Genomic DNA, 26577 nt, shown 5'->3' on the forward strand with positions numbered 1-26577 from the left:
TTTTGCTGTAGAAAAACAGAAACATCTTGGTAGGTTTTCCTTTTTTAGCAAAACATATCCTCCTACTTTCTAAACTTAAAGGAATTTCCCTTAAAATGGTTAGAAACATGTTTAACTTCTCCTTTTTAGCCGTTGAGCTCCATTCACCCCCATTCATTGAGGATTCGTTCGCGGGCGCCCTCTGGCGTTTAGCAGGAGAAACAGCAAGTAACCAGACTCCCCTTCAAACTCTGGTAAAGCCGGGTTTGAGTGTGCTATCCGGCCCATCCAGCAGGGGGCAGAGGCCCGGTTTTCATCATCACACACGTGATCCGGGCCACGAATTTGACCGCGTTGCATTTCACACCCGTTTTCCGGTAAGCCCCGCCCTTCTGTGCTGGGATTGGCTAATACGTATTCTGACGTAGGCCTGGTTTACGTCCGCCAGCAGGCCTTTTATTTTTTTTCGAACAGAGCTCTTAAACCTGTTATTAATTAATTTGTTTTATCTGAAAAACATTAAATTTCCAAAAGCAAAATCGTGTTAAAAAGGCGAATGGAGACCTCGGGAGCTTTGCAAATATATTATCAATATTATATCTTGGTGTTATTATTATCATTATTATTATTGTTATTGTTATTATTATTATTATTATTATTATTTCTATCTATCTATTTATCGATCTATTTATTTATTTAGCTATTTGTTATCTAATTTACCCATTCACGCACTCATTGTAGAGATGTATATTATCAATGTTTCTTTATAATTGCTTTAATAAAATAATAATTTTAAAAACCCAACAGGCGGACTTCTCGTGTTTATTGACTGCTAGCCAATCACAGCGCAGGAAGGCGGGGCTAGTCGGAATACGGGTGGTGAAAATATCACGGGAGGTAAACAAAGCTGACTCTCAACTCTTTCAGAGCACGAAGAGGACATCAAACCGGAAGCAAAACAAGGTAAATAACATAAACAATGTAGGCCAACATGATATTATGTAAATACCCGGAGTGTATTCATTCAAAATGGTCCAACAATAGGAGCAGAGAATTCAAAACTTTGCCCTAAAAGGCCTGCAGCAGTGTGGAACAGCACTTCAACACAAACAGCTCGGTCTGGGATTTGGGACTAGGCTTTGCAACGGTTTCAGTGAGTGTTGATATAGATATATACGTATTTTCAATTACAGGTAAGAGGATAAAGATGGTGGGATTTCCAAATAGGGCTCAGGTTGTCGAGTAAACAGTTGTGCAAGAGTATTAGTTAGGGGGAACAGCACTGACACCATTATCTTGGTTTTAGATAATGTATCACACTTCAGTGAATGGGTCACTGATCTTTCAGACAGTTAGCTGTTAATAGCTGTAAATAATGAAGTCAGTCCTCTGGACTACCTCCACTGACCTGTTATGGAATATCTGTGACCTTGACATGGTCATTACTAGGGCTGGGATGTAATGGAATACGAGTATTGAGATTATATATTCAGAATACAGAAATTAAGAATGTGTATTCAGTACAAGTTACATTTTGCAAAGCTAGTATATAGAATCCAATTACTTATTACAGTTTAGGAGAATACTTTTTAGTATTCTTTACATTAAAAGTTCAGTCTTCAAAAGAAACCCCATCAATGGTTGTTTATAAACTATTTTAGATTCAGTGCACAATGTAGGAAACATGCTTGATAGATGAATTCTAAAGAAGACCTAAAATAACGACTTGTTTACAAACACTAAATCTCTTGCTAAAGCCTGAGTAGACTGATAAATCAATGTGATGATCAGTTATTAATCTGTGTTACTGAGCTTTGCTAAAGCCTGAGTAGACAGATAAATCAATGTGACGAACTGTTATTAATCTCAGTGTTACTGAGCTCTGCTAAAGCCTGAGTAGACTGATAAATCAATGTGATCAGTTATTAATCTCAGTGTTACTGAGCTCTGCTAAAGCCTGAGTAGACTGATAAATCAATGTAATGATCAGTTGTTAATCTTAGTGTTACTGAGCTCTGCTAAAGCCTGAGTAGACTGATAAATCAATATGACGATCGGTTATTAATCTCAGTGTGTCTAGTGGACAAGTTTGCGAGTGGTAAGTTTAGCATTGGTGTTGTACTGAACTCTCGGGTGACTGTGGGAGCTGGATTTTCCTCTGCCTTACCAAGTTGTGCTGTAAATGTATTCTGAATACATTATTTTTATGTATTGCATTGGGATACATTGAATAAATTTAGGACAGTGTATTAATTTTCCCCCATTTTATGCTTCTGATTGTATTCCATGATCCCTGGTCGTGTCCCGGTAACCCCCCCATTGGGCCACCTCCTCAGACGACGATATGGCTGCTGACGAAATACTGAAATATGATGATGACGACGACAATGAAATTCTCAGGTGCCTTTTAGAACTCCTTTTCCTGGTTGTAATTCAAATGCATTGTAAATTGGCCCTCAAAGGAATCTGTAAAGACTTATGAATGGATAATACCTTTATAGCAGATACCTTTACTATTTAAATAACTAGTTTTCCTGTTGCATTTGCTTATAAATAATGCTCAATTTCTCATCTTTCTGCTTCAGGCCTGACGACCTGTCAGAATATTTGACCGCAGGGACCAAGAAGGCTCATGACAGAGCAGAAAACTCTCCTTTTGCCAAAGACTTCCTCAGAGGAAGAATAAAGAGGGAACTCTTTAAGGTCTGTAATCAGAGCACTCTTACTGTTGATAGCACATCACGTTGATTCAGTGAGTCACTCTCAGGACCTTCTAGGCTTGTTATGATTAAACTCTGCAAGTACAGTAGTAATTCTCTTATTTCATTGTTAACTTTTGGTTAAAAACAGAAGAGTCAAACTCTTGAAATGGCCAAAAGAAACTGTCAAATCAGGATTTTCTTCTGCAGTATCGAAGTAGATACAGCCAACCGAGCTCTCCCATTGGTTAGGACTTCGGGAGCTGGACTGAAGGTGTCAGATTAACCACAGTGGGATTAACTGATCACTTTTTACATTTACAGTGTGTGACTAGTTTTGCAAGAAAGCATATCACTCTAGGCCTTCTGTAAGTTCTAGATACATCACTGACTGTCAATACAAGTGGTAGCCTTGACCATTGTTTTTCAGTTAGTTGTTTGACCTTGATAACAGCAACAGATCCATCAGGGCTTTTTATTGTTTACTGTAAAACTGCTAAAATATATCGCTGTTGTTGGAATCTCGTATCTCCAAAATGGTATCTTTACAGGAGAAGGAAAAAACCTACTTTACTTTTAATGTAAGTCAATGGAACCAGACTTTTTCCAAGTCATTTTGGGCCGTTTCTTTTAGTCCATTCATCATGAAATTTACACACAATGTAAGCAACAGGCATTTTCAAATTATGTTAAAAAAAGAAAGACTCAAGTTTTTTTCGACAGCAGCAATACGTTAATATGGCTGTTAGAAGCTTGAAATAAAAGACGGATTGCTTTTTACAAGTTTCAAATGTCCATGTTTAATATAGACAAAATGTTCATCTGAATCGCTTTTAGCCTAGCACTAACATACTACTAGAGTCCCATAGGGAAGCTAGCAGAAAATAGCATTTTCGTAGAGGTGTCCTGGCACTAATTGTCATTGTTCGTCACCTCTGACACTAATCACTGACTGGTTACGTATAACAATTAAAGGTGAAACAATTAAAGCATACTTCAAAACCATGTACCGAAATATAAAACACCTTTCTATATTTTTAGGTTCCTCTTTGGTATAAGATCAAGATATTTTTAACATATAAAATATTAAAAACCTGAATCAAGTCTTGTTTTCTGAATTGAAAATCTTATTAATCCTAAATAGATGTGCAACGTTTGCATGTCTAATATCCTGTTAACTCTCTTGCAGCTGGGCACAGCTGCACTCTACTACGTCTACTCAGCTCTTGAGGAAGAAATAGAGAGAAACAAGGACCACCCCATGTTTGTGCCAGTGTATTTCCCCTCTGAGCTGCACAGACAAGAAGCTTTGGCCAAGGACCTGGAGTATCTGTACGGATCAGACTGGAAGAACTTGATCAGCTGTTCGGCAGCCACGAGGCCCTACGTGGAGCGCATTCACCATGTGGGTCAGCATGAGCCAGATCTACTAGTGGCCCACTCCTGGACCCGCTACATGGGGGACCTATCTGGGGGGCAGATACTGAAGAAAGTGGCTCAGCGAGCCCTGAAACTGCCGCCAACTGGAGAGGGCATCCACTTTTACCACTTCGAGGCCATCCACAAGCCTGCAGCCTTCAAGAGGCTCTACCGCAGCCGCTTGAATGAACTGGAGGTGGACGCTGAGACCAAGGAGAGGCTGGTGGCCGAGGCCAACCTGGCCTTCAAATTCAATCTGGAGGTGGGGAAGCATTGGGTGCCTTATTTAAACTTTATTGATGCTATTTGAATTCAGTGCAGTATTCAATCCAATTCATTCAATAATGCTGACGTTTCTGATAGTGAGTAAGGGTTGTTTAGCATTATATAGACTTAAGAATGGCATCGTACAGCCATGCTAATCAGTTATTTTAATCCTATCCATTGTTTAACACAATTGACCGTTAGCAAAAGTATGATTTACACGCCTCCCAGCCAATCACAGCCATCTCTAAGCGGTATGTCCTCCATCCAGTGAAGGAAAAACTCCACAGAACTCAGTATAATCCAGCAGTGTACAATGGCTTTAGCAGTAAATTAGTCAAAACTTTAGTTCAAAAGCATAGATATACACTCCTAGATGCTGCGTTGTCTGTTGTTCTCTGTTTGAGGCGATACGTCTGTGCGTCCGCCTTTTATTAGCTTTTATTACTTTAATAACTGATCGTGATAATTAGCCGTCCAGACCAGTAGGAAAGTATTCAGTCTGCACCTGACGTTAAAAACCGAGTTTAGCGCAAGTAAAAACACAAACTCACACACATCAGCAGATCCATCAATGTGGGAATCACTTCTAATCTTAATACACATAAAAATAAAATAAACCCCCCAAAACACAGTAAGAAGGACGAAGTTTGGCTTCCTATCCGCCAGCTTCTTCTTCGAATTTTCCCGTTCCACCTTAAATGGTGTAGCAGTCACTTTCTGGTGCGTGAAGCTGCACCATTTAAGGTGGAACCAGAAAATTTGAACAAGATGCTGGCCGATGCATCATTTAAGGTGGAAATTTGAACAAGAAGCTGGCAAATAAGAAGCTGATTTCAGCTTCGTGTAAGGTGCTAATGTTAATCTATTATGAATATCTACACGGATTAAGGAATGCTGTAACTTACCCAGCTACACAGCTTTAACCATCACTGTAAATAAATATCTACTGCATAAAGTTAAGACCCCCTGAATAGACTATTAAATGAAATAAGCTTAATATAAAACCAGAGGAAAAACAATCACATCAACAGGTTCTCTGTGCTTCACCAACCACACGGCCATATCTACATAAACATCACACAAACAATACACATCACACAGACATGAGTGTGGATCGCTGCGTTCCCTCCATTATATAATCCTATCCCACTTTCTAAGTGTAATATTCTTTAAATAGTGTAATTTTGGACAGAATCTTTCTTAAACTGCTGCTCTGTAATGGTACTGAATGCAGTCCAGCAGTGATGTTGACCTCCCCAAAATGGCGGCGCCGTTGGCGTGACCGGCTGGACCCAACGCAGCATCTAGGTATGTGTATCTATGTCTAAAAGACTTGTTAGCACTTGCTATCAGGTAGCCTGAGCTAAAAGTTTACTGATGTAGCAATGATAACTAAGGGAGGTGTGACTTATCAGAATTTTGTAAACAGGCAGTTAATAAATAACTTTAGTCTTTACCACATATGCAGTCGATCAGCCGAGACATGTTTGGTGTCCAAAGTTTGTTTCTTTAGTCTTGGGTCAGAGCTAAGAGGCAAATGTAGTTAACAAGTGGTGGAAGTGTGTGTACACTAATTAGCATTGTGCTAACCACATGCCTAAGTCATCACAAACTTGCCTCAAACTGCATTGAGTTTTCAAGTAACCTCAAATAGATGTGCTCATGTGGTCTCTTACACCGTGTGACATACTGTTATCTATAAACATGCATGTGGACTACGTTCAGGCCTCAAGATGGCTCGTACTACTGTTTTAACTCTCTCTGTCTCTTTGATGATGTTGGTTTGTTGGTCCTTACTGATATTTCAACAGGTGTTTGAGGAGCTGCAGGAGATTGGGAAAGGTATTAAAGAGGAGGTGCAAGACATCGGCTTCCCAGCTCATGGTGATATGGGAGGAGACATTAGCAAATGTCCGTACTACGCTGCTAAGATGGGTGAGTGAAAAAGTGTGTTTGTGTGTGTTGTGCTGGTACGAGTGGATCAGACAGCAGTGCTGCTGGAGTTTTTAAACACTGGGTCCACTCACTGTCCACTCTATTAGACACTCCTGCGTTGTCAGTCCACCTTGTAGATGTAAAGTCAGAGACCATAGCTCATCTGCTGCTGCACAGTTTGTGTTGGTCATCCTCTAGTCCTTCATCAGTGGTCACAGGACGCTGCCCACAGGACACTGTTGGCTGGATGTTTTTGGTTGGTGGACTATTCTCAGTCCAGCAGTGACACTGAGGTGTTTAAAAACTCCAGCAGGAAAAAAAACAACAGTTTTGCCACTTTGTGTTGCTTCATTTTTTTCCATTAATGCTAGTGCTCATAATAATCAGTGAGTGTGTTTACATGCAGTCAATAATCCGATCATAATCAGATTTCTGCAGTTATCTGATTATTCAAATGGTTGTGTAAACAGCATACTCTGATTTCTTAGATCAGAGTAAGGCCTAGAAATCCATTAAGAAATCCGATGAAGAAAGAGATTTTAGTTCAGTAATCAGGTTTCTCAGTGCATGTGTACCCTTACTCTGATTTCTTTCGCATTTCTCAATCATGCGCATGTGCGAAAAACAGGCAGCGATACCAGAAATAAGCAGAAGTGTTGCTGCGAGACGCGGCAAAACACTTTTGGAGCGACGCTGAAACCGAATGCATGCTTGATGAAATGAAGGATTTGAATATTCTTAATCTTCTACTTGATGTGTGCTCATATTTTCAGGTAAAGTAACGCAATGTTTTTTAAAAAAAAACGTGGCATGAATTTTGAGTATCACGTAACGTTTACGTCACGTCAAATCCGATCACTGTCTGACTCATGTAGACCTGGAGTTTCCCATTATCTGATTACTCAAGTGCATTTAAACGTATTGATCGGATTACTGACAAAATCTGATTTTCTGCAGTTATTAGATTATTAAGTGCTTGTAAACACACTCAGTGATAGTCTTTAGCATTCTGCAAACTCAGCCATGCTAGTCAGTGTTTATTCATTGTTAGCCGCATTAGCATTTTGGGCCAAATATTAAACCTGTCCATTGTTCAACGCAATTATCTTTGCAGTCCTTTAACAGCAAGACTATGAATCATCACAGTAGAACATGCTCAAATCTGTCAGTGGTGTATATTAGTTGTTTGTTTGATTGCTGTAACTAAAAGTGTCCTTTTTGTGTTTATCCAGCGGTTAGCGGGAACGCGACGTATGTGCGTCAGTTAGTCAAGACGCTGCTCAGTCATACTACTGGTCAAGTGCTGCTGGCAACATGGATCGCTGCTGTCACCGGATTGGCTGCTTGGTACCTCATGTGATTACCATAGAGCGGTTTCGACCAACTGGAACATAAGCCTGTAGCAAATGCCTTAAAAGGATCTCTCCGTTTCGACTCTGGTAGATGAGGAGTGAAAGTGAAAACCTGCTGCCCAATAAGATTGGTGACCCCTGCTTTATTAATTAGCTCAAGTGAAGTGTGTTAGCTTAGCCCTTGGAAGGGTGAGGGACAGTGTGAACGCAGACATCAACTTCAGAAGCAGAATTTGCCCAGAAATCATTGGGATTTGACACATTTCCGAGTTGTTTTTAAGCTACATCAGTAAATTACTTCAAAATGTTTAATATTTTAAAACAATAATATTCGATTTGCTGGGCTACACACCGATCAGGTATAACATTATGACTCGTTTCTACACTCATTGTCCATTTTATCAGCTCCACTTACTATATAGGTGCACTTTGTAGTTCTACAGTTACAGACTGTAGTCCATCTGTTTCTCTGATACTTTGTTAGCCCCCTTTTACCCTGTTCTTCAGTGGTCAGGACCCCCGTGGACCCTCACAGAGCAGGTACTATTTGGGTGGTGGATCATTCTCAGCACTGCAGTAACACTGACGTGGTGGTGGTGTGTTAGTGTGTGTTGTGCTGGTACGAGTGGATCAGACACAGCAGTGCAGCTGGAGTGTGTAACTTAAGTGTGTAGCCAAGGGTGAGGGCATTCCAGTGTAAAATATGGTGGTCACTGTTACCTCCTCTTCTTCTGCCATGAGTAGCAACGTAGGTGTGATTCACTTTCGAGTGGCCAGTCTAAGTTTGTGAGGGCATTTTTTAAAAAAGTATTAAAAAGGTCCCAAGTTTTTACGGAAGTCTGGAGAGGCCATGAACTGTTGCTGTCATTTTCTGGATTGTTACCTTGAGATAACAAGTTAATTATCTTGTGATTTCAAGATAACAACTTTATCTTGAGGTCACAAGATAATTAACTCGTTATATCAAGACAACAACTTTATCTTGAACTAACAAAATCGTTAACAACAAATTTGTTATCTTGAAAGCACAAAATAGTTAACTTGTTATCTCAAGAGAACAAGACAGTTAACTTGTTATCTTAACAGGATAATTTTTTTATCCCAAGATAACAAGATAACTCATTATCTCAAGATAACTTTATCTTGAGATCACAAGATAATTAACTTGTTAACTCAAGACAACTTGAAATAACAAGATAATTAACTCATTATCTCACAATAATTTTATTATCTTGAGTTAGTTATCTTTTTATCTAAAGAACACATGACAGTTAACTTATCTTAAAAAGATAATGTTATCTCAAGGTAACAACTTTTGTTATCTTGAGATAACAAGATAATTAACTTGTTACTTTAAGATAACTATCTTGATAACAAGATAATTAACTCATTATCTCAAGATAACAAATTTGATATCTTGAGATCGCCCGACAATTAACTCGTTTTCTCAAGACAACAACTCTATTTTGAAATAACAAGATAATTAACTTATCTCGCAACAATTTTATCTTGGGGGCATAAGATAGTTAACTTGTAATCTTAGCAAGATAACTTGTTATCTCAAGATTACAACTTCTGTTGTCTAAAGATAACAAGATAGTTAACTTGTTACCTCAACATAACTTAATCTTGAGATCACAAGATAATTAGCTCATTCTCTCAAGGCAACAACTATATTTTGAAAAAGCAAAATAATTATCTCACAACAACAACTTTGTTATCTTGAGAGCACAAGTTAGTTAACTCATTATCTCAAGATAACAATTCAGAAAACTGTAACTACCTCATAGCCTCTCTGGACTTTTGCACAAGTTTCGTTTCAGCAAATGTGCGTGTGGTGCGATGTGGGAGAAGAGTGTATAGAAGGAAAAGGGAGAAACGGTCAGAGGGAGGCTGTTTAGCTGTAACACCGCAGGATGGACTGAATGCTGTAAGTCCAAAAAGAAGCCACCAGATGGCTCTTCGCTCTCCTCTTCACACAGGCTTTGTAATTCCAGGCGCTAATTTTACACAAGAAAGGAAATAATATGAAACAGGGTTATCTGGTTCTGTCCCGGACGGTGGGCGTGACCGTCTTCTCTTTCAGAAACTGAGCTTTGTGTTGTTCAAAACTATATAGTAGCTGTTCTGTCTGCACTCTACGTGCTGCACACCACAGCTCCTGTGTCTACTCCTGCTGTGTTGGGTACTTTTCTGCTATAATGTCATATTTATACGCAGGTTTGCACAAAATATTCAATGCAATTAATCTCTGTGTTAAACTGCGTAAAGAGTGTATCTCATTCTTTATTTGTGGTTACTACAGCTGAGCTAACCATAAGTCAATGGTTACCCAAGCTAAGCTAACATAAGCCTGGAATTCCTGTGTTGGGCTGGAAAACTCATTTTCTCAAGATTACAACTTCCGTTATCTAAAGATAACAAGATAACTTGTTACCTCAAGATAACAACTTTATCTAGAGATCACAAGATACTTAACTCATTATATCAAGACACAACTTTATCTTGAACTAACAAGATAACTTATCTCACAACAAATTTATATTGAAAGCACAAAATAGCTAACTTGTTATCTCAAGAGAACAAGAAAGTTAATGTATCTTGACAAGATAACTGCTTATATCAAGATAACAACTTTTGATATCCCGAGATAACAAAATAATTAACTCTTTGTCTCGCAACAACTTTATCTTGAGAGCACAAGATAGTTAACTAGAGAACAAGGCAGTTATGTTATCTTCACAAGATAACTTTTGTCATCCCAAGATAACAAGATAACTTGTTATCTCAAGATAACAATTTTTTCTTGATCACAAGATAATTAACTTATCTCAAGACAACTTGAAATAACAAGATAACTCATTATCTCACAACAACTTTATCTTAAGAGCACAAGATAGTTAACTTGTTATCTCAAAAGAATGAGTTAACATGTTATCTTTACAAGATAACATATTTTGTCATCCCAAGATAACAACTTTTGTTATCCTAAGATAATAAGATAATTAACTTATCTCAAGATAACAACTTTATCTTGAGGTCACAAGATAATTAACTTCTCAAGACAACTTGAAATAACAAGATAATTAACTCATTATCTCACAACTTTACCTTAAGGGCACAAGATAGTTAATTTGTTATCTCAAGAGAACAAGAGTTAACATGTTATCTTCACAAGATAACAACTTTTGTCATCCCAAGATAACAAGATAATTAACTTATTATCTCAAGATAACTACTTTATCTTGAGATCACAAAATAATTAACTTGTTATCTCAAGACAACTTGAAATAACAAGATAATTAACTCATTATCTCACAGCAGCTTTATCTTGAGAGCACAAGATAGTCATCATTTTCTCCCAATATTGTTGGCAAACATGCGTATCCCTCAAATTCAGTGGAGAGTTTTGTGACCAGTAAAAGGTGAGGTTTTGTCAACCGTCAACCTCCTGGCCCAGTTTAATAGCCTTGTTACCTGAGACGTCTCTCTGAATACAACCAAACCAATTAGACGAGCTGAGTAATTTACAGATTAGCTGGAAGCTGAAGCTTTTTTGCTTGTTCCTTAATTAAATTAGTACAATTTCATTCTTACCTCGAAAGTAGGTAATGAACCAAGACGTTTTTTGTCAGAGGTGTGCTTCTCTCCTCATCTTGAAGCTTCGTTTTTTTTTTCAGATTTCCCAATTTTCTCCCCAATTTTGTGACCAATTCCATCCCCTAGTGAGGTTGCCCCCAACAGACGATGCTACCAAGCGTAAAAGCGAACACGCTCTAAGACACACATAAAAAGCACCACCTAATTGTTTTAAACTGCTGCTAATACAACATCATTGGATTCAACACGCTTGGAGGAGAGCACTAACTGCCAATTCTGTAACATTAGCTAACAGGCGCCTGCATTGGCTAGCATCTAGAGGACTCTGGGGAGAGGTTGGCATGAAGGGGTGGCAATACAACATTTTATTGTTTTCGTGATTGTATGCTTTTCTGAGCATGTCGTGGATATCGTCTGTACCTAAAGAACACTGAGTAACTTAATTAGCCTTGTTTAAATGGATTATGTGCAGTGCATTATGTAAAATATTAAATAAAAAAATCATTGTACTTAAGAGTTTTTGATGGCAGTTTTGAAATATGTAATGAATATGTGGACGGGGGAGTGAATGGTATGTTTTGACACTTAAGTAATATTTAAATACCACATGAAACTTTTATTTAAACAAAAGTGAGTAAAATTCAGCTTTCAGACTTTTCCCCCCAAGTTTTTTGGGGGAGATTAATCTGGTCAATACTAAAGAACCTTCTGAAGAATATAAAATACACCAGAACAGCTGTGTGTGAAACTTTTTTGGCAACTTTATCTGTTTTTAAACAGCAAATAATTAATACATCAGACATAATTTAAAGGGTTACAGGTCAATGACGCACACGCCTATCGTGTCAAAGTCCCGAACACTTTCTCAAAGCCATGTCTGTCGACCACCCGTCCCAGCCTGGGGAAGTAATACAGTGTGTCGGAGCAGCTGTATCGCTTCAGCCGTAGGATGGGTTCACCAGGAGAGTCGCCCGTATCTCCCAGCGTCATGACGTCCGACACAGGCAGGTACACGTCCCTCCTGTGTCCCCAGAAAGAGAGATGGGACACTTTTAAGGTGCTTTGGGTCGAGTCCAGGTACATCATCCCCACCACTCGCCTGATGTAGTGGCTTATGGTGTAGAGCATAACGGCTGCGAATGCAGCTATGCCTGTGGTGTAGGTCAGAAGAGTGACGGACGCCTGTCCTTGTAGGTAGAAGTAATACACGGTGGGCAGGAGAGCGGCGGTGACCCCTGTTTGTAGGAGCTTGAGTCTGGAGAGCGCCCGCAGTCCTCTGATGGCTGGGAAGGCATAGATTAACGAGTATTCCTGCGAGGCGAGATCAGAACAGGCCGCAAGAGCCTGATACTGTGGAAAGCAGAGTGAAGTGTGCTTTAGTGTGACGGAAGCTGTCCGACTCACACATTTTGTCCTTGCCTGTGTGCAAGAGAAGAGGAGCTGGCGGATACTCTGGGGTGGATGGTGACATCGGCGTCCAGAAGCTGCTAAGGACAAGGTCAGGTGGATCAAACGTGGTGGCCTCAGCTGTAATGAGACAATACCATTTACAAGGGGTGCGAAATATGACATAATTTTCATGATATGCTACATCACATTACATCACAATCTGCTTTTCTGAGCACACTGAATACAGTCAGTACTTAAAGAACACTGAACTGCATGTTTCGTTACAAAGAGCATCACTAAGCCTGTTCAACTATAATAAAATATTATGATGCATATGGCAACAACAACTTCTGCTTATGTGTTTGTCTTATAGAAGATAGTTCTACAGTTACAGACTGTAGTCCATCTGTTTCTCTGCATACTTTGTTAGCCCCCTTTTACCCTGTTCTTCAGTGGTCAGGACCTCCATGGACCCTCACAGAGCTGGTACTGTTTGGGTGGTGGATCATTCTCAGCACTGCAGTAACACTGACGTGGTGGTGGTGTGTTAGTGTGTGTTGCGCTGGTCTGAGTGGATCAGACACAGCAGTGCTGCTGGAGTTTTTAAACACTGTGTCCACTCACTATCCACTCTATTAGACACTCCTACCTTGTCAGTCCACCTTGGAGATGTAAAGTCAGAGACGATAGCTCATCTGCTGCTGCACAGTTTGTGTTGGTCATCCTCTAGTCCTTCATCAGTGGTCACAGGACGCTGCCCACAGGACGCTGTTGGCTGGGTATTTTTGGTTGGTGGACTATTCTCAGTCCAGCAGTGACACTGAGGTGTTTAAAAACTCCAGCAGCACTGCTGTGTCTGATCCACTCAGACCAGCGCAACACACACTAACACACCACCACCATATCTGTGTTACTGCAGTGCTGAGAATGATCCACCACCCAAATAGTACCTGCTCTGTGAGGGTCCATGGGGGTCCTGACCACTGAAGAACAGGGTAAAAGGGGGCTAACAAAGTATGCAGAGAAACAGATGGACTACAGTCTGTAACTGTAGAACTACAAAGTGCTCCTATATAGTAAGTGGAGCTGATAAAATGGACAACGAGCATAGAAACAAGGAGGTGGTCATAAAGTTATGCCTGATCGGTGTATATTCCTGCTTTCTTCACAAAGGCAAACTTTACAAAAAAAAATATTATTGCATGCTGGTTGGTAGCCAAACTCATACAGATAATAGTATTTATTTATTTATTTAAATGTATGCTATTGTTTGTGCTACAGCTACATTTACCATCATATATAAAAACTCACTGGTTGTTTTAGATAGTAAATGCAGTGTGTATATATGCTTTGTAGACATGGTGACCCCTGGTTCCTATCACCACCACTGTAAAGAAATCAAAGTCTGTAAATAAATTGCTAAACAATGCACCATTTCATACCAAACCACTCTGAATGAGTTTGTTTACATGTCAACAATTATGCAGAAATGTCTAAAAGTCGGTGGAATTCCCCTTCAGCTAACATCCATGAAAACACTGCCACTAATACCAAAGTGTAAAGCTGCACTGTATGTCTCTGTTAATCTTAATCTCACTGACCTTACATCTGAACGGTAACCGTAACTACAGCTCTGCTAGCCTACACAGCTAACTCATTTAAGACATTTGTACGTTTTTCCGCTTAGGTACCACGCGGACAATATATGCTGCTTATTTCTATATCATAAAAACGTATAATAAGCATCAATACTATTTATATTTCCACAAATCTCTCACCATTTCAGCTCAGGTCTGCACACTGACCGTAACCGCTAACGCTAGCCTGTGAAGTACGAGGTTGTTCTTCAAAATAAGAGTCCCCTTTTTTATCAAATAGCACATTCTTGAATTTAGAAAAGCGCTTACATATAAAAAAAAACATTTTGGTACCGATTTACTAAAAATATCTCCCATAGGCTTAAATATGACTATGATAATATACAAATTGACCCATCGGGTCACTTTTCCTTCTATGGCGTCACTTAGTCCATCAGTTTCCAACAGCTTGTATTTTTTGTTTGTAACCAGTGAAAATATGTTGACTGACGTGGAATTGAATCTTTCTTTAAAGTTACTTTAAAGTAAAGGCGGTAAAAAGAAGTACAGTAAAGTAATTTTCTGGTAAAATTACTTGAGGCTCAGCGAAAATCCGTCCTGCCATTCGTCCCCTCGCATTATTACGACGCACCCACAAAGCCGCAGATAGTGGACTCTGTCTTGCGTATGTAAGTGTTGTGGTAACGCTCTTCACCACCATATGATAATACACGTCCTTCTCCAGCGCTACGGACGTCATGTGACCTGATTTTGACAGGACAGGTCCTGAAATGGGCTCTTTGCCAATTTTACTGCGGTTTCGCTCGCAAGTCAGAGTCCAGCAGGAACTCTAAACGCCGGTGTTTCGCTGCTGTGGCTTTATAATAGGATATAAAACGTCCGACCGACCGACTGAGCCGAGAGCTCGTCTGCTTTTGCCACCATAGCAACAGCGGCTGTTGTTTTAGAGGGGAATGAATGGAGCGCAGCTGAAACGCTAACGGTCGTTATTTTACCTCAGAACAGTCGTTGTTTTTGTCAAGGTTGTCCGTTTACACTATGCTGCAGTTGGGGGACGGACTTACTTGCTTCTCGGCCGTCTTCCTGCTGGTCTTGCTGGGAACCAGGAGCGCCGTGTGGTCCACGGCTCTCACGGCCTCCCTCTACCTTTTTGTGGTGCTCTTCCGATTCCCGCAGGTTCCGGCCAGCCGGGCGAAGCAGGTCCTGCGGCCGGGCTCCAGACTCGCCTCCGGCGGCGTGTCGGTGGTGGCTCACCGCGGCGGTGGACACGACGCACCGGAGAACACGATAGCAGCTATTCGAGCAGTAAGTTCTCTAATGTAATGCTCCCAATCCAGAGGTGGGTAATGCAGGATAAAACCACACTCAGGAGTTGTTAATTCAGTCAAATAATCTCTCAAGTAGAAGAAAAAGAGTGAAAGTAAGTAAATTAGCTATAGGAGTCCAAACACAGCTCAGTCAAGTTCAATCAGCATAGGGACTTAAAGGGGAAATCCACCCATTTTGCACAAATTCTGAATAATGAAGTGCTTGAGATGTAAACAGAGTGGTTTGGTGTGAAATGGTTCTTTTGTGGAGAACCAGGGGTCACAATGTCTACAATACAAATATAGGCATTTATTTACCATCCAAAACCACCAGTGAATCTACACATGATATATATGTAATGTTGATGATGGTAAAATGGTCATAAATCATGACAGAATTAAGTTTTCTTTGGGGACTATTTTGCCTCCTTCATTTTTACATCCTTCATTTATCCCTCCACCACTATGAATGGATTAAAATACATTTGAAGCCAAAACCTCACAAAACTATCATAAAACAATGTCTCCGACATCAGCCAGGGTGTATTCATAACCATTTCATGTATTAGCCGTCTGTGAGAGGTGGACGTCTGGTTCCTATCACCACCACTGTGAACACTTCCATGACTGGATTTAAATACATTTTAAGCCAATTTTTTTTTCACAAAACTATAATAAAACAATGTTTCAGACATCAGGCAGTGAATTCATAACCATTTCATGTATAACTTTCTGTGAGGGAGCTTTTAGAGGTGGATGCCTGGTTCCTATCAAAACCACTGTGAACAATCCTGACTAAGTTTCTCTAGAACGGAGCTTTTCACACCAAACCGCTCTGAATGTCTTTGCACCTCAACTCTTTAATTATGTACAATTTTTTGAAAAATTGGTGAACTTCTCCTTTAAGTCTGCTTGGTTCCATTTTTTCACTTTTTTGGGATCTTTTTGGTCTTAACTAAGATCTCAAAGCTTGAAAGTGAGAAGTGTGAGCAACAGCAAAGCAGTCCAGCTGCTGAATCAACATTTACCAAAAGAAAGGAATGATGAACTGAATGTGAATGACTGAAAGGAACTGAGGAGAAGTCGGCGCCTCACACAAATACTCGAGAAGCACTAAACATGTTATTTGAAACATTTGAAAACACTAATTAAACTTAAAGGGGAATTCTGGCCTAAAACTAGCATTCACTATGTTATCAGCCGTGTTACGATATATTCTGTAACACAGTCTTGCGTCCCTCAGCCTCGTCGGTTTGGCAGAATTCACAATTTTGTTTCCTTCGTGCGATTCCTCTCACTACAATACCCAGCATGCATTACACAAGCAAGTCATAAAACCATTAATGAATAGAGGCATGATATCCGGGTTCCTCATTGCAAGTTTAGCCTTTTGATTTCCCCCAGTTTCTGAGAAAAAATCATACACGCCGTCCTCCTGTTTCCACTCCAAAGCACTTGTAGTTTCTCTTCACCTTCAAGATACGTCATCAGAAGTGGGTCTAATCTCTAAACTGGACCAAACTATTGTGGCACTTCTCGAGGAGGCGAGTAGGTATGTTTGCCACTACTAATGTGTGGCCACGACTTAGTAAGGCATGGGAATGAGATCCTTATGCGTGGCCACGACTTAGTAAGGCATGGAAACGAGATCCTAATGCGTGGCCACGACTAAGTAAAGCGTGGGAATAAGATCCTAATGCATGGCCATGAGTTAGTAAGGCATGGGAATGAGATCCTAATGCATGGCCACGACTTAGTAAGGCGTAGGAACGAGATCCTAATGTGTGGCCATGACTTAGTAAGGCATGGGAATGAGATCCTTATGCATGGCCACAACTAAGTAAAGCATAGGAATGAGATCCTAATGCGTGGGAACAAGATCCTAATGCATGGCCACGACTTAGTAAGGCATGGGAACGAGGTCCTAATGCGTGGCCACGACTTAGTAAGGCATGGGAATGAGATCCTAATGCGTGGCCACGACTTAGTAAGGCATGGGAACGAGATCCTTATGTGTGGCCACGATTTAGTAAGGCATCGGAATGAGATCCTAATGCGTGGCCATGACTTAGTAAGGCATGGGAATGAGATCCTAATGTGTAGCCACAACTTAGTAAGGCATAATCTTGTTCCCACACCCTACTAAGTGGTGGCCTTGACTTAATTGAACTGAATGTAACTAGTATAAAGTGTATAGAACTGAATGTAACTAGTTTCTACCCCATTTCTGCACGTCTGTTTCACTGAAAAGGGGCCTTTTTTCCAGACGGAGATTGGGCTGCACCCTACAGACCTGATAGGTTTTTCAGTAATCATTCCTCAATGTTCTTCATGACTAATTTTGCCGTAAGGCTCTATCCTAAAAACTGATCCCATGTTTTCATGCGCGTGACAGTCATTAGTAATGGCATTTCACATTTTGTAGTGACACATTTTCGGACCTATATGTTCGGTATGGTAGAACATTTTTATACTTTCTGTATCCTTCACAGATCTATTGCAAGGAAAATAAGTTTAGACGTGCCAACTGGTGGAAATAGTTGGTCAATCACCAGTAACCAGTTCCTCCTCTGTTTGCACAAGAGGCATCTCCATTGCTCTTGTTAAAAGTATGCATGTGATTAATCACAGCTTTGTGTAGTAGTTTACATGCATCTCTTCTCACAGGCCAGCGCAAATGGAGCCACAGGAGTGGAGCTGGATCTGGAATTCACCGCTGATGGCATTCCTATTCTAATGCACGATGAAACAGTGGACCGTACTACCAACGGATCGGGACCACTCAGCGAACTGTGCTTCTCAGAGATCAACAAACTGGATGCGGCAGCCAAACATAGACTGAGGTAAAACATCAGAGAGAAACAGACGGAACGGTGTTTTCTAACTTGATATAGGATTTCAGCTTGTTTGGGGTCTCCTTTGTCGTACTTTTCATTTCATTCTGTGCCAAATGTTTTCAATAGGTGACCGGTCTGGGCTGTAGGCAGGCCAGTTTAGCACTCAGGCTCTTTTACTACAGAGCCATGCTGTTGTAACACGTGAAGAATGTGGTTTGGCATTGTCTTGCTGAAATAAGCAAGGCCTTCCTGAAAAAGACGTTGTCTGGATGGCAGCACGTGTTGCTCCAAAACTTGTACATATCGTTCGGCATTAATGGTGGCTTCATAAAGGTGCCGCAAGTCACCCATTACTTGTGCACTAATGTACCCCCATACCGTCATGGATGCTGGCTCTTGAACTCACGCTTATGACAAGCCAGGTTGTCCCTCTCCTGTTTAGCCCGGAGGACGCTGTGTCTATGATTTACAAAAAGAATTTCAAATTTTGATTTGTCGGACCACAGGATACTTTTCCACTTCAACTCAGTCCATCTTAAATGAGCTCAGGCCCAGAGAAGGTGGAGGCGTTTCTGGATCCTGTTTAAATATGGTTTCTTCTTTGCATGGTTATAGCTTGCATTTGTGGATGCAGTGATGAACTGTGTTCACAGACAAGTGTTCCTGAGCCCATTCAGTGATTTTAATGCTGTTTTTAATACACACACTATTCTCAAATACTATTCCTCAAAAAACAAACAAATTTGAGTTTAAACATTTAATATTTTGTCTTTGCACTATGTTCAATTAAATATAGGGCTTAAATGTTTTGCACATCATTGCACTCTGTTTTTATTTATATTTTTGCACCCAAAGGGGTTGTACTTGTAATGATAGACACCCACTGTCGAACCTCAGCAAGGTACTGATGGCCACTGAAGCCAGCAATGAGTGTATTTTTGTTGGTTGTCTGTAGTGACCGTTTCCGAGGAGAGAAGGTCCCGACTCTGCAGGAGGCTGTGGAGGAATGCATCAAACACCAGCTGACCATCTACTTCGATGTCAAAGGTCATGCAGATGAGGTAACATCATCAGCAGGGCTCTGCTGCATATCTCTACTAGATAAAGGGACTCAGTATTTATCTGCTGTTACTATCTCTGGATCTACTTTACACTTTCTCATTAACCAAATTCTACTTTTCCAGGGTTGTTACGTAAATGGCTACTACGTGGCTCAACCATGTTCATGCTCAGAGGAAATACATAGAATTGACTGTTGCTGTCTTTCTCTGTCCAGGCAGCGGCAGCTCTGAAGAAGCTGTATCAGAAGCACCCAGTGCTCTACAACTCCAGTGTGGTCTGCTCCTTCGAACCCAAAGTCATCTACAGGGTAACTATTCTGTTTGGTCATTTAGGTGGGCCTTTCACTCGAACTGGTTTACAATAACCTACCACAGGGAGAGTCACTCTTGCGCTTGATAAACAACTTTTATTTTGTATGCATGTCAAAGTTCACACTGTTAGGATAGGTCAAGGTTTTTAGGGGTGAACATCTGTTTGATAGGATAAGCAGAAAGTTCCCCAGCTTCAGCTGTTTTAATGTTAGCAGCTAGGTTACCAGTGTAGCTGTTCTCTTTAGTAATTTTAAGGGATTTGTTGAAATTTTTTTTCATGTGTTCTGATATTATGGCAAAAAACAGAAAGCATGACAGAATGTTGCATTGAGCTACAACACTGAGGTTGCACATGGCACACGGGTGTCTATAAAGGTATGGCTTACATCTTTTTACCAGGCTACATGTGTCTTGCTTACACAAAAAACACACTTAATCCATCCTAACATAGTGATCTTTCCCAAGCACACAGTAAAAACCACTGAAATCAGTAGTACACTCTAAATGTACAACCCCATTTCCAAAAAGGTTGGGACACTGTGCAGAATGTAAACAAAGGTTAAATAAGGAAAACACTACCAAGACAGCATTACATAATTTTTACATAATTTTTTTTTAGCATTATACAACTTTACCAACCTTTTGTTGCCCCGTCCCAACTTTTTTGGAACGTGTTGTTGGCATCAAATTCAAAATGAGCATAAACAATAAAATTTCTCAGTTTTAACATTTGATTTGTTGTCTTTGTACTATTTTCAATTAAATATAGAGTTTAAATGATTTGCACATCATTGCATTTTGTTTTTATTTACATTTTGCACAGCATCCCAATTTTTTTGGCAATGGGGTTGTAGGTATTTTGCCAAAAGTGTGTGCTATAATTTCTCTTGAGGTTACCTTTGTTCTCTGGTCTGTAAAAGATATTTAACCTTGCAATAGTAGTATCTGAGAGCAGAACATGGATTGCCACCACTGTCCCTGCATGTAACCGACAATTGGCCAGCATATTGTAGAGAACAAAAGCTGAATGAGCTTTATTTTCATCATATTTTCACTGAAAACCACAAATTGTTTTAGTTACTGTATCTTTAATATGCATCATGAACAAAAGTTTCCTTATCGTACCTTTAATCTAGTTAAAAGTATATCATACAATAACAGCCTATGCTCAGTACCAGGTTGAAGGGTGATAATCTGTCTCGCCTGTCTTTCATGATCCAGATGCGGCAGGCGGATCCAGAGGTTGTGACAGCGTTGACGCACCGCCCTTGGAGCTTGAGTCGCTTTGGCGACGGGTCACCTCGCTATACGTCGACATGGAAACACCTGTGGATGCAGGTGCTGGATGTGCTGCTGGACTGGGCGCATCATCACCTGCTGTGGAACCTGTGCGGCGTGTCTGCTTTCCTGCTGCAGAAAAACTACATCTCCACGTGAGTCACTATTGTGACACTATATCATCACAGCAGTCTTCATTTTTAATGGAAACAATGATTTTATCACAGAAAACTCAGAAGGCATGTTAGGCATGATGAAGTGTACTTAATATGACCAAAGACATGAACTCAGGTAAAAGATTCAACTTTGATTTCAAGTTGAGTTTAAGCATCATGAGCAAAAACTGCTAAACTAACTTTAGAAGTACACAACTGCCTCAGCCACCAGGAAGAATGTAGTACAACAATGCAGATTTTGAAACTACACACAGTTGTATGCAAATGTTTGGGTGCCTCTGGTCAGGTTGCATGTTTTGTTTATGGTGAAAATGAATACACATCCATTACAGAGAACACACTTTTGCTAATTTTAATGCACAATTACTGTTTATTTGCTGAATTTAAATATTTTGGGGGAAAAATTAAAACACAAAATGTGGCCTAAGCAAAAGCAAATGCACATTTTATAACTTTTATTATATATTTTTTTACAATATGTTAAACTTACCAAATAAAAAAGTAACTAAGCACTAAAATTTGCAGAATAATGCCATAGTTTGTTCCTTATGGAGGATGTGTTAACAAAACGTGTTATTTGATGGGCTGTGTTCAATATAAATACAAACTTCACCCTACAACAAGTACACATTATGTGTTAATTAATTGACAAAATCGCAGTAACGCATGGCTTCAAGTGGCTTATTGCTTTTATAAAACGGCGGCCAACATAAAATATGATGAAATACACAATTTTTCAGAAAATATTTTAAGTCATTATTAATAATAAACATAAACAAGAATTCCGCCAAGAAATATAGTTACTATTGCATGTGGTATCGTTGCAACCGTGGTCCCCTGAATGAGGAGAAGAACTTTAGTCACTACACTGCGGTTATTTCATGAACTTTTTGTTTTTGTCATATAACAATGAACATATAATATCACAGCACTGTTTAATGCAACAAAAAAAACTTTCGCTTTATAAGTACTTTTTGGTCAGCAAATTACCACCGCAAGTCTTATTTAGCACCAATCCAATCTTCCGCAAGTCTTATTTAGCACCAATCCAGTCTTCTCACGCTGGGGCTGAATCTCAGACGGCTCCCTGCTCCCTACATAGTGCACTACATAGAAATACTGACCCCTGCAGCCCAACAGAGCAAAATACAGCTAAGAAACAGTCATTTGGGACTCAGACACATCCACACTCGATAAATGATGTACTATTTGGCTGTAGAGGCTAGAATTTCTAAACTTTCATAGTTAGCACACTATTTAGGGAGTACGGAGCCTTTTGGGATTCAGTCTGGGTTTGATGCGACTTCTGACTGAAACACAGACATTTGAAGCGTGTCTGACATTCAAGTGACATTTTTTTTAGACTTTTATACAGTTAATCGTATCGTAAGTACGTTAATTCAAGGCTGTGATATTAATGATGGAGTTTTTTAGCCTATTATATTTTAGCCTATTAGGTAGCTGATCAGCCTAGTTCTAGTTCAGAAAATAAGCTGTAAGCCCCTCAGTTTAAACAGAACTGGGTTCCTACTTCATCAGTTCACTCAGTGGTCCATGCGAACAGAATGAGTCAATCATTATTCTATTAACAGCACAAGGTTTTTTCGTGTCGCAGTAATACAGAATTCAGTTGTTGTGTGTGTTTATTGTGTATTTTACAGCAGCTTTGAACGCATCCGTTATCCGTTTATATAGTAAAGCAATAAACCACAAGACACTGTGCATTACAGTGTTGTTAGGCACGATGTGAAGCAGAGTAAATCCCTCTTACCTGTGATAAAATGCAAAGCCTCATGTGGCTTACTGCATTCATAAAACAGCGAACATATAATACGATAAACCTCACATAGAAGTTAATAATTTACGTTATTTTTAGTAATCCGCCAACTAATGTAGTTTCTTTGAGCAGGGCTAGGAACTCTTGTACAGTTTGGTGATTTCCATGGTCAAACACATCTGATTCAACACATCAGCCAATTATCAGGTTTAGTTGGTGTGCTAGAGCAGGGACACTGCCAAACTATGTTGGACTCTGGCCCTTATTTCCCCACCACTGCTTTGGAATATGTTGTTGCCAAGCAACCATGGACTGCTCAAAGAGGAGAATAATGTTTAGTTGCCCCTACCATCTTTTATCCTGTTAGCTAGCTGATCAGCGTAATTCTACAGGGAGATTCACTCGAAAGAGGCCCCGGATATTCTGCTGTAACTCCCGTTAAGATGAAACAATCTGAACCAAGAAAAATACACTACATACCATGACGTATGTGTAATCAATTGCATTACAAGTGATGCTGGAAGTAATCTCCGTTTTCTGCCAGACACATGAAGGAGTATGGGGGTACACACCCAGAAGTAAACGGAGGTTAAACATCGCGACGGCTGTCCAGCGCCTACCTCATCGCTCTGACGCAGGGGCATCCCGGCTTGTTTGAAGCTCCATATACTGAGGAGCTCATTGCATGTTGTTTCATTCAGATTGCTTCATCCTAGTGAGAGTTATTACAGAATATTCGGGGCCTCTTTCGAGTGAATCTCCCTGTAGTTTAAATAAGTAACCAGCCCCTCAGTTGCAACAAATCTGGGTTCTTACTTCATCAGTGCGCTCAGAGGTCCATGCGAGGAGCATTACAGTCTAATGTTGTTCCATTAACACCACAAGGGTTTTCTGTGTCCAGTAATGCAGAATTCAGTTGTTGTGAGGTGGTCATAGGATATGGCGTACATAGGATATTTTACAACAGCTTGAAACGAGGCTCAGCCAGATTTTACATTACAACGTCCTGAATGTGAGGGGTGCTTCAGTGTCCCTGGGCTCATACTTATCAAGGCATGAGGATCTGCTTCCACACCCTTGTCATAATGTCCACCATGGTATGGAATTCAGATCTGAGTGTGCTGTGTTCTGTATGCATACTTTCTCTTTCTCGCAGGGACATTGTGCAGTACTGGGCAGAGCGCGGTGTGGAGGTTGTGGCGTGGACGGTGAACACAGCCGTGGAGAAGGAGTACTACCACCAGCTACTGAACATCAACTACATTACAGACAGTCTGATGGAGGACTGTGAGCCGCACTACTGAACACTGCAGTGCCCAATGCACACACGCAGTCTCCTTTATTGGCTCCTACATACACACACCATCACACACATGCACTGAACCACACTTTTAGGCAGACCTTAAAATCATGTTTCTGCAGTAGATTATCTTACTATGTTTTATCTTACGCTGCTGAGTAAGAACAGAAAACACAACGTTATTTTTCTGTTATAGTGTGCAATATCATGATGAAGGGAACTCGTATTTCAGGCAACTAAAATGTAAAATAATAAGAATGTAAGGTGTTTGATGTAAAAACTGGTTAAATGCGTGAATATCAGTCAATAGAGGGAAGATGAACTCTTATTAGGCATATTTATACGGTTTATTCACCAGAAAAGCCTGCTGTCCTGTTGAACACAATCGGCTGTTGCCTCATATGGAGGGAAAGATCCTGTCGCCTGTTTCAGTACCTGTTTTAACAAGCCTTTCTCAACTTTGTCCCCCTCAGTGGACTCTCCAGCGCCATCTGGAGGGCCATTCCGTTACTTTTTATTATCTCAAGTGAAGGGTGTTTGACCCCAAAATAATTCAGATTGAGACATAGCATGTTGATTATTCGATTTGCTAGGCTTTAAGGCTACGTTCACGTTACAAGGCTCGTTGCTCAAATCCGATTTTTTGCTCAAATCCGATCTCTCTGACACGATGGTTCACACTTGTTTAGGTAAGTGACTCAAATCTGTCATTAATGTGATGAACCGGCGTCCTGAAATGACCCTCATGAGCTCATCCTACTCAGTAACGTCACGTGAATGAATCACGTTCATCATCAGCAAACAAACTAACGAGCAGAACGAGCTTCGCTGAGAAGATAATTAACTGATCAGCTCTCAGCTTCATTATTAGAGCGAGATGAAGGAGAAAAAGGTGAGATGAGCTGCTTTTCCACCGTTTACAGGCTTTAACTTCTGTTCAGCGCTGCTGCCATGGTAACGCTGAATGATGGTCACGCGCAGTGGAGAAAAAGCACATGAATTCGGATCTGAGCGTCACATTAAGGTGTCGAGGCCACGAATCGGATACGTATCCGATCTAGGACCACATATGAAAGTGGATCAGGTCGGATTTGAAAAGATCAGATTTGTGTCCACACAGCCCTGAAAACATCAGATCTGAGTCACATTAGGGCAAAAAATCTGATTTGTGCCACTTCAGTCTGGTAATGTGAACGTAGCCTCCATCTCTTGTACTTGATACAGCTTCATCACATTGCTCAGCTAACTGGCTAGTTAGCAGGCTACAAGTCTACCAACAATAAAAGGAAAGGCACCAGGTTTATAGCCAGACACAGCAATAACCCACAAATGTTATGTATGTTATGCTCAAACTTCCCAAAAAACTTTTTACAGGGAAAGGTTTGCACAGCTAGGTGATTAGCTCACTAAAGCTAACATGCCGAGTGCAAATAATCTGCTCCTCACTACCTTCTGCAGCGAGGGGACACTTGTGTAACGAAAGTGTGACCCACGTCCAAGCGGTGAGTCAAAGTGGGCAAGGGCGAGTTATAAAAAGAGTTTAAACAGGGCCCTGCTCTTTCCCCTCCTTTCCAAGCATCACAACAGCCACTCAGTCATATTTGCCAAGTTGGACGGTTAGCGCGCTCTTCCAAATGCTCTTTATTTCGGATTTCTCTGAGCGATGGTGCTGGGGTGTCTGTGGTGTTTGCATGCACTAACAAAGGCTAAATTATATTTGAATATAACGGTTCATGTGAAATTAGTCATTTATACTTACTACTTGTGTTCAAATGTACTGTATATACTGACTCAGGTAAGCAACTGTTTATGGGTTTAGTTCATTAAGGTTAATTAAGGCAATTTTGTCAGTTGCATCTGAATAAATTCCCTTTGAATTCCCTTATTTTACATAGTGCTTTTTCCAGAAAAAGGAAATGAGTTCAGAAGAACGAAAAGCAAAGCAAATTTCATTACTTTTCTAATTTTTGAATGTAGTTCTGGTTCTAAGGTGAAGCTTTTTTGTGATCTTTTTCGATTTTTCACTATTAAAACTAGAGTTGCCCAAAAAAAATTACTAACTCATGACTAAACTATCAAAAGAGATCATGACATTTGTCTTTGTGAACGTGTATACAGTTAATCTAGATACTGTTAGTGGTACTACATTGTTATTACTAGGGCTGAGTATAGTTATTTATACTAATACTGCTACCTTGACTTCACGATTCCCATACTATAATTCATTCAATACGTCTTTAAAATGACAAAAGTAGGCGTGGCTAAAAGGGGGATACTACCTAATATTTAAA

At 40.2% G+C, this 26577-nt stretch overlaps 3 protein-coding genes across 6 annotated transcripts; 2 read left to right on the forward strand and 1 right to left on the reverse strand.

Moving 5' to 3' along the window:
- The first annotated feature begins 836 nt into the window (after positions 1-836).
- Positions 837-11770, forward strand: hmox2a (heme oxygenase 2a). 3 transcript variants are annotated; one of them, XM_036565110.1, is made up of 7 exons: positions 859-942; positions 1024-1132; positions 2316-2379; positions 2565-2682; positions 3868-4359; positions 6176-6299; positions 7532-11770. In XM_036565110.1, the coding sequence occupies exons 3-7, from the start codon at positions 2324-2326 to the stop codon at positions 7657-7659; spliced, it is 918 nt and encodes a 305-aa protein (XP_036421003.1). In that variant the 5' UTR covers positions 859-942; positions 1024-1132; positions 2316-2323; the 3' UTR covers positions 7660-11770. The 3 variants fall into 3 exon arrangements, with proteins under 3 accessions (XP_036421002.1, XP_036421003.1, XP_036421004.1); XM_036565109.1 differs by lacking the exon at positions 1024-1132 and having other exon boundaries at positions 837-942; XM_036565111.1 differs by lacking the exon at positions 1024-1132 and having other exon boundaries at positions 861-942; positions 2256-2379.
- tmem186 (transmembrane protein 186) lies at positions 11594-14980 on the reverse strand. Of its 2 annotated transcripts, none has more exons than XM_036565112.1 (2): positions 14813-14980; positions 11594-12778 (listed from the first exon to the last, which is right to left on the reverse strand). In XM_036565112.1, exons 1-2 carry the CDS (start codon positions 14975-14977, stop codon positions 12089-12091), a joined length of 855 nt encoding a protein of 284 aa, XP_036421005.1. In that variant the 5' UTR covers positions 14978-14980; the 3' UTR covers positions 11594-12088. The 2 variants fall into 2 exon arrangements, with proteins under 2 accessions (XP_036421005.1, XP_036421006.1); XM_036565113.1 differs by lacking the exon at positions 14813-14980 and adding an exon at positions 14419-14503 and having other exon boundaries at positions 11995-12778.
- Positions 14818-25085, forward strand: gde1 (glycerophosphodiester phosphodiesterase 1). The gene is made up of 6 exons (XM_036565107.1): positions 14818-15543; positions 18213-18388; positions 19338-19443; positions 19659-19751; positions 20977-21188; positions 24143-25085. Exons 1-6 carry the CDS (start codon positions 15277-15279, stop codon positions 24288-24290), a joined length of 1002 nt encoding a protein of 333 aa, XP_036421000.1. The 5' UTR covers positions 14818-15276; the 3' UTR covers positions 24291-25085.
- The last annotated feature ends 1492 nt before the right edge of the window (positions 25086-26577 follow it).

This window comes from Colossoma macropomum, unplaced genomic scaffold (assembly GCF_904425465.1).
Source record: "Colossoma macropomum unplaced genomic scaffold, Colossoma_macropomum, whole genome shotgun sequence".
Taxonomy (NCBI): Eukaryota; Metazoa; Chordata; class Actinopteri; order Characiformes; family Serrasalmidae; genus Colossoma; species Colossoma macropomum.